Source organism: Nematolebias whitei, chromosome 5, assembly GCF_014905685.2.
Source record: "Nematolebias whitei isolate Nwh7 chromosome 5, NemWhi1, whole genome shotgun sequence".
Classification (NCBI taxonomy): Eukaryota; Metazoa; Chordata; class Actinopteri; order Cyprinodontiformes; family Rivulidae; genus Nematolebias; species Nematolebias whitei.
Window position 1 is genome coordinate 1949359 of NC_056502.1, and position 8268 is coordinate 1957626.

Below are 8268 nucleotides of genomic sequence, written 5' to 3' on the forward strand. Positions count from 1 at the left end.
CGCCCTCTGAAACTGACTCTGTACTGACTCCACCCTCTGAAACTGATGCTGGACTAACTCTGCCTTCTGAAACTGACTCTGTACTGACTCCGCACTTTGAAACTGAACCTGGACTGACTCCACCTTCTGAAACTGACTTTGTACTGACTCCACCCTCTGAAACTGACTCTGTACTGACTCCGCCCTCTGAAACTGATCCTGTACAGACTCCACCCTCTGAAACTGATCCTGGGCTGACCCCAACCTCTGAAACTGACTCTGTACTGACCCGGCCTTTCGACATTAACTCTGTACTGACTCCTCCCTCTGAAACTGAACCTGGACTGACTCTGTCTTCTGAAACTGACTCTGTACTGACTCCACCCTCCTAAACTGACTCTGTACTGACCTTGCCCTCTGAAACTGATCCTGGATTGACTCCGCCCTCTGAAAATGACTCTATACTGACTCCACCCTTTGAAACTGATCCTGTACTGACTCTGCCTCTTAAACTGACTCTGTACTGACTCCACACTCTGAAACTGACTCTGTACTGACTCCACCCTCTGAAACTGACTCTGTACTGAATCTACCCTCTGAAACTTATCCTGGACTGACTCCGCCCTCTGGAACTGACTCTGTACTGACTCCACCTTTTGAAACTGATCCTGTACTGGCTCTGCCCTCTGAAACCGACTATGTACTGGCTCCGCCTTCTGGAACTGACTCTGTACTGACTCCACCCTCTGAAACGGACTCTGTACTGACTCCACCCTCTGAAACGGACTCTGTACTGACTCCACCCTCTGAAATTGACTCTGTACTGACTCAACCCTCTGAAACTGATCCTGGGCTGATCTTTCCCTCTGAAACTGACTCTGTACTGATCCCACCCTCTGAAACTGATTCTGGGCTGACCCTGCCCTCTGAAAAGGACTCTGTACTGACCCTCCCCTCTGAAACTGACTATGTACGGACTCCACCCTCTGAAACAGACTCTGTACTGACCCAACCTCTGAACCTGATTCCTTACTGTCCTGGCCTTCTGAAATTAACTCTGTTCTGACTCCTCCCAATGAAACTGAACCTGGACTGTCTCCCTCTTCTGAAACTGACTCTGTACTGACTCCACCCTCTGAAACCGACTCTGTACTGAATCCACCATCTGAAACTGATCCTGGATTGACTCCACCCTCTGAAAATGACTCTGTACTGAATCCACCCTCTGAAACTGATCCTGGACTGACCCCACCCTCTGGAACTGACTCTGTACTGACTCCACCCTTTGAAACTGATCCTGTACTGACTCCACCCTCTTAAGCTGACTCTGTACTGACTCTGCCCTCTTAAACTGACTCTGTACTGACTCCACCCTCTGAAACGGACTCTGTACTGACTCCGCCCTCTGAAACGGACTCTGTACTGACTCCGCCCTTTTAAACTGACTCTGTAGTAACTCCACCCTCTGAAACGGACTCTGTACTGACTCCGCCCTCTGAAACTGACTCTGTACTGACTCCGCCCTCTGAAGCTGACCCTGGACACATGAACAGCATGAAGTTTGTTTTTCCTGATGCTCAATACGTTTGAATCTTTTTGATTAGTCTGTGGTTGTTGATGTTTTCTTTGTCCTTTTCCAGTCAGCATCTTCAGCCTCTCTTCTTCCTCTTCTCAGGGGAGGGGCTCTCCTCCTCTCGCCTCTCACTTCTCCGTCGCTCCTCCCAGGCCTCATTTGATGCCTTCATCCCTCCCTCGTCTCCCTCTTTCCTGTTTGGACGCCTCCTCTCAGGCTCCGCCTCGCCCTCCCTTTACCGTTATGGACGCCACCTGTCAGAGCCCTGCCCACCTGGACTCATCCCACCATTAGACCACGCCTCCTCAGATGGGACCCTGCGGCGCTGCTCCGCTCCAGAGAATATGTTGGGAGGAAAGGGGGTTCCTGAAGTGGTGATTCACCCTCCAGAGGAGGACATGTTCCAGAAGGAGGAGGTGCAGACAGAGCTCCTCCATCAGGACTTGCAGCTTCCTGCGGGTCACACAGGCAAATACCTGGCATGGCATGGGATGGCGTTCATACTAACATCCTGCTCAGATGAAGCGTGGTGGAGAACTCACACTGCTCTGTGAGCAGAGCTGCTGAAACACTGGTCCCAATGGCTAAGTGGGTTCTGATTGGACTGTGGACGCGGGTCTACAACTCAATTTCTCAGGTTCTTTAGTTTTTCTGCGGTGGGACTTTAAATGATTTCAGGTCTGGTCCACAGACTGTAGGTCCAATCTGATCCTCAGCTCAGTCCGTCAGACCTGGTCCATCTGAAGGAAACCAGCAGATCGCAGTTCTCTGAGTTCTGTTTTTAGTTTTGACTTGGCCCATTTCTCGTCTAGAACTAGTCCTTTTTGTTTCATGGTAAACTGGTTTCAGCTGATGTGGATCAAAAACCACATAAACTTGGTAACGTGTACCGTGAATGTTGGCATGGACCACACCGTGGTTCTGTAGACCTCTCTGTTCTGGGTTGATGACGGTGGTTCCATCTTCTAAAGGTTCTGGACTGTTTGGATCCAGCTCCACTGTAAACCACGTGATTTTAAAGGTGGAGACATTTGGTTTGAAACCAGTTCAAACAGTTTAATTTCTTTAAAGAAACTGTTTTTATTTAACAAACAAGATTTTTGAGCTGGACGTTGATTCGAGGTTAAGATTCGATCTGTTGTATCTTTCTTAGCCCAACGTTTTACAGATGATCATTTTATGACTAATAACTAAATTAAATTGATTGTTGAACTTTATTTATTGGACACAAATTCATTGTTTTTCTTTAAAATGTCTGAATGATAGTTTTTATTCAAATTCAAATTCAAAAATACTTTATTAATCCCAGAGGGAAATTATTTGTTGTTGTAACTCGTTATCCTCATTTCATTAAGAGATGTTGTAGATGCTGATGCTGTAGACAGGAAGGATCTCTTGTAAAGGTCCATCCCACAGTGGATCCTAAGAAACTGGCTGCAGATGCCGTCTGATCCGTCCACCCAGACTCGGCTGGCCTTTCGGTTCCCCTCGGGCTGTAGGACCACCCGAATGCAGAGCAGAACTCCTCCCTGAGCGATGGCCACTCCTCCCAGCAGTCTGCAGAGCTCCTCGTCACTGCGGACAGACAACTGTAGGTGCCGAGGGACGATCCTGTCCTTCTGCTGTCATGAGTCGTGTTTCCTGCTAGTTCCAGGATCTCAGTGGTCAGGCACTCGAGCACAGCTGGCAGGTAGATGAGAATGCGTCCACAGAACATCATTTTCAAGTCATCTGAGATATGGGGCTGTAGTTGAGATATTATTTGAGCTTTTGAGATGTTAATCAGCTGCTGTTGTTGTAGAAAACTGCCTTGTTGCCATGGTTACGCATCATAACAAACGTCCAAAACTAAAAAAGTTTCAGTAAAAATCCTTCCAGCTGCACAGCATCTGATACCAGAGGAAACAATCATCCAGAAAATGTGATTTACATCCAGAGAAAGAGGAATTAAAGTTTCCAAAAGCAAAATCTCAGAATGAAAGTAGAGCTGCTCCAACATGCAGCCACCTGGAGCGGAGCAGTTCTATTCTATTCTATTAATTCTATTCTATTCTATTAATTCTATTCTATTAATTCTATTCTATTCTATTAATTCTATTCTATGCTGAAATGTTTCTAAAAGGAAGACGACCTGAACCTGTTAATGATCCGAAGAGGTTATTTTGTGCTGACGGGTCCAATCACGGGTCTTAATCACTTACTGAAGACTTTAAAACCAGCAGGATGGAGTCAGTGAGCGTGACAAGAGTCAGCTGCATCCAGGCCCGGTCCACCTGAGACCACCCAGCCCCGGTCCCCCAGAGTCTGTACTGTAAACGAGTGAACTCTGTTAGTTGAATATCTTTGGTTGAACTCTGTGTTTAATATCTTTGGTTGAACTCTGTGTTTAATATCTTTGGTTGCGGCTCAGCAGTGTGCTGAATGTCTTGCAGCTCTGCATTAAACTCGTTTTTTGACGTTTTTCCACCGTTTTGGACCCAGATGAGGAGTGTTCTGAAAGCATGTGGAGGTGACAGGGTCCTGAAGGTCAGATCTGTTTAAAGACGTGACGTTAGCCGGCACCTGCTGGACCGGGACATGATCCCTCAGCGCCGGGCTGTAACCGGACTCTGAGCCGTCACATGTTCAGTCAGGTTTGGATCAGCAGTCTCTTCCCCACGGGGACAATATTTACTTCCCTTAAGGTCCTGCTACAGGCCAGGGCCTGTGGAGTCTGAGCTCTGCATGGTCTGACCTTTGGGGTGAATCGGTTAGAATGTCCGCTCCCTTATGTTCTGATGTATAAACTTTAGAACAGAAAGAAGGAGTAATTACTTTAAGTGTAACAGAATGAACCAGATTCTTACAAAATAAAGAAAACTTGTTTATTTTAGTTTAAACGTCTGAAATGTTTGGGTCTCTGTAAACGTCCAGCTGATGTCTCCCTGGTTGGACAGCTGGTAAAATCAAACCTGTAACGTTTATTTCAAGTGTAAAGCAGTCTGTGTTGATCATTTATCTGTTAATTAAAATAGGTCTTGACATGGATTTGATCTTTGAGTGTATGAACACGGTATGGATCTGTGTAACCGTCAGACTGTCCCCGCAGGTCTGATGGTGTCTCCGTCGGCTCCTGGAAACCTCGACAACAAGATCACAGAGACTCGCATGAACGGAGGTAGCCGTGAGAACAGCACCATGGACTTCAGCAGGGTGAGGATGGCTCCCGTCGTCACAAACGGCCGTTTCAGAAACGGATGGTCAAGCTGAGGAAGTAGACGGTTTAGTAACGGCGATCTGCATTGAGTGACGCTCTGCTAAAGAGAAAGCTGCCATGTTTTAGGACCTGCAACCTCAGGGTCTGCAGCTACGGTTAGTCATATCTGTGAGCAAAGGCGAGGTGCCTCGTTTATTCACCAGCACCCGAGAAGACGTTGGCTTTTGTTACCGAAGCTGAAGGAGGGGTGAGCGGCGTTGCACGTCTGCATCAGAGAGGGACCTTCAACACTCCGTGAAGTCCTGAACACAACGGCTGTCGGCGCCACCAAACCTGCTGTCATACAGCTGGAAATTCACGTTTTTACACTTTAAAAACGACAAAACTAACTCGGCCACAAATATTCATATCAAATATTAAATGTATATATACACACAATATAGACCTATTGTCCCTCCGTTTGCCCTTCTCCTTTTTATTTTTGCTTAAGTATCGTTTCCACAAATGAATGGGGAGACTGAAGATTACCGTATGGGGGCCAAGGCCACCCCCCCCCCCCCCGACTCCTCCACAGCACCTGGTGGTGATAAAATGTCTCCTTTACCCTCCAGGATCCGTCACTCTGCGCCGCCTCACACGAGAGAAAACATTAAAGCCCACCCACTAAAAACCTCTCCACTTGAATATCTTCATCAAAAACATTTAGGTTTACTTCAGTCTCTGCTCAGTTCCAGTCCAGAAAAACACTCATGTCCAAAACTACAAACATTCACTGTTCAAACCCGTCGGAGACGGGGACATCAGCATACAGCTTGTTTACTTAGAGCCAAGATTTTATTGAAAAAAACAAAAACAACCTTTAAATAACTTTCATAATACATTTCAGTGTGTATTTTATAATAGTAAGAATAATCTGGATCAATAATTGATGGACTAATTTTAATGTTGTTTTTAATAAGTGCCAGATTAAAAAAAACAAAAAACACTGGAAGTCTTTACCACTAAAACTGTCAACTTTACAAAAAAAACACTACAATCTTTATATAGCAATATTTTATTTTGCTCTAAAAACTAGACTTTTTTTAATTGAGGCGGGGCTTGCCAGTCATGTGACGTGTAGGAGCCAATCAGCAGCTGTTTGTCAGAGGATGACTGGTTTTCTCTCAGCAGGACTGTGACTGCGTGTGTTTGCTGCCGGCGGCTGGCAGGAAGCCCGCAGTAAGTCCGCTCACCTGTCGGTCAGCAGCTGTCGTCCAATCAGAGGCCTGTGTTGTGATGGTGCTCTGTGATTGGCTGTCGTCATGGTCAGCCGTGTCGTTTCAGTGAAAATGTTTTGATTCCTGTTTGTTGTTGTGATTTGAGTTCAGTGTTGTCAAAGTTTGTTTAGACACAAACAGGAAGTAAACACATTAACAACCTCAGAACTGCCATTGAACACGTGTGACAATCCTCCTCTGAAAGTAGTCCCTGACCAGTGGCCCGTGTTTTAGGTGGATATGAACTTCATGAAGAAGATCCCACCCGGTGCCGAAGCCTCCAACGTCCTGGTTGGTGAAGTGGACTTCCTGGAACATCCAATCATTGCCTTCATTCGCCTGTCCCCTGCCGTGCTGCTGACCGGACTTACCGAGGTCCCCGTACCCACCAGGTACACTCACACACCTTCTGAACCGGACCCGAGCTCAGAAGTGACAGAGATTTAATTCTGATAGAACTTGTGACGTGTCTGATCTGTTATACTTGGCTCCTTTTCTTCTCCGTCCAGGTTCCTCTTCCTGCTGCTTGGACCGTTTGGAAAAGGCCCCCAGTACCACGAGATCGGCCGGTCCATCGCCACTTTGATGACGGACGAGGTGAGAACAAACTCTGAACTCTAAAAGCAGCATCAAGCTAAAAGTTAAACTGGGAAAATAAGTTCCAAAAAGTAAAAGTCAGCATCCATCTCCTGAATGAGCTGAACGCTTTGATGAACGGAACAAATAACACAAAGTCTGCACAAGTAGTTACTTTTTAGAAACCGTACGGTAAAATGTCAGCAGGAACACGGTGTGAATGCTGAGTTAGCGTTCAGACCATTGACCTGATTGGTGCTTAGCACCCGATAACTCACCTGTCTGCAGGATCTGTTTGAATCAGCCAGTCCTGTTTCATGCAGCTCTTAAGGCCCCCACATACTCGGACGAACTGTGCGTCCTGTCCGTACACGGTTGAGACTTCATACTCGAGCGTAAAAATTTTAATTCTCTCATGACAAATTCCTTCATTTCTCACAATTTCAGTCATGGCATCAACGGACGAGGAGGAAGAGATCGCTTGCCTCTTGAGAAAAAACTAAAGAAAAGAAGGTGGTACATAAACCAGGCCAGGGATGAAGAAGGGGAATTTAATACACTGGTGAAGGACATGAAGACGATGGACAGCGAGAAACATTTTGAATATTTTCAACTGGATTCTGTCAAGTTTGATGGACTATTTGGGCGCTTAGCCCCGTTTCTTCACCGCTCACCTGTCGGCGCTGCGCAGAGAGCGGCAGTCGCGTTGCGCATCCTTGCAACTGGTTGCTCAAAACACAGAGCGGTTGGTGTCGCATACAAAACAGTTCGATGTGAACAATGTCACCGGGCAATTTTTTGTGCAACACCGAGTACACGTACGCAGTCATAAAAATGTATCTTTGCGTGGACATGTCCAGCAGACGTCTGCTTTGAGTCCGCCTTGAGTATGCGCAGACCTCCGCGGAGTGAAGTACGCCCGAGTATGTGGGAACCTTTAGTTTTTCCAGAATCCCTCCTTCAGAGAAATGTTTTTATGGTCTTTGTTCTGCCGTAGATCTTCCACGACGTGGCGTACAAAGCAAGGGACCGGACTGACCTGCTGTCAGGAATCGATGAGTTCTTGGACCAGGTCACAGTTCTGCCTCCAGGTGAATGGGACCCCAGCATCCGCATTGAACCTCCAAAGAATGTCCCGTCTCAGGTGAGAGCAGTGCTCTGATGGCACAAGAAGAAAACCAGTCAGCTGTGAGGCTAACTCCTGTCTCTCTGCAGGAAAAGAGAAAAATACCAGCGCTTCCTAACGGCTCCGCCTACAGTGCTGACATGGTAAAGGAGGCGGAGCATCACACGGGGCCGGAGCTGCAGAGGACGGGCAGGTGCGTTCAGCTCAGGTGGTTGTTTTTTTCTACTGCGTGTTTGAGTGAGAAGTGACGGTGGATTTCTCTGACAGGATCTTTGGAGGTTTGGTGAACGACGTTCAGAGAAAAGCTCCGTTCTATTGGAGCGACATCAAAGATGCCCTGAGCCTGCAGTGTGTGGCATCTGTCCTCTTCCTGTACTGCGCCTGCATGTCACCCGTCATCACATTCGGAGGGCTGCTGGGAGAAGCCACCAAAGGAAACATAGTAAGAACCAAAAGACACATAGTAAGAACCCAAGGAACAAAGGAAACATAGTAAGAACCAAAGGAAACATAGAAAGAACCAAAGGAAACATAGTAAGAACCCAAGGAAACATAGTAAGAA

The 8268-nt window shown here is 46.9% G+C and overlaps 1 protein-coding gene across 2 annotated transcripts in view; it reads left to right on the forward strand.

The window, feature by feature from the left end:
* Nucleotides 1-8268, forward strand: part of LOC119409219 (sodium bicarbonate cotransporter 3) — a 31068-nt gene that overhangs the window by 11491 nt on the left and 11309 nt on the right. The window contains exons 7-13 of one of the 2 annotated variants that reach the window (XM_037676058.1): nucleotides 1655-2020; nucleotides 4641-4744; nucleotides 6239-6396; nucleotides 6514-6601; nucleotides 7578-7724; nucleotides 7796-7899; nucleotides 7974-8148. In XM_037676058.1, the coding sequence (XP_037531986.1) occupies nucleotides 1655-2020; nucleotides 4641-4744; nucleotides 6239-6396; nucleotides 6514-6601; nucleotides 7578-7724; nucleotides 7796-7899; nucleotides 7974-8148 (1142 nt within the window). The remainder of the gene's footprint in view (nucleotides 1-1654; nucleotides 2021-4640; nucleotides 4745-6238; nucleotides 6397-6513; nucleotides 6602-7577; nucleotides 7725-7795; nucleotides 7900-7973; nucleotides 8149-8268) is intronic. The other variant, XM_037676059.1, reaches the window with a different exon arrangement.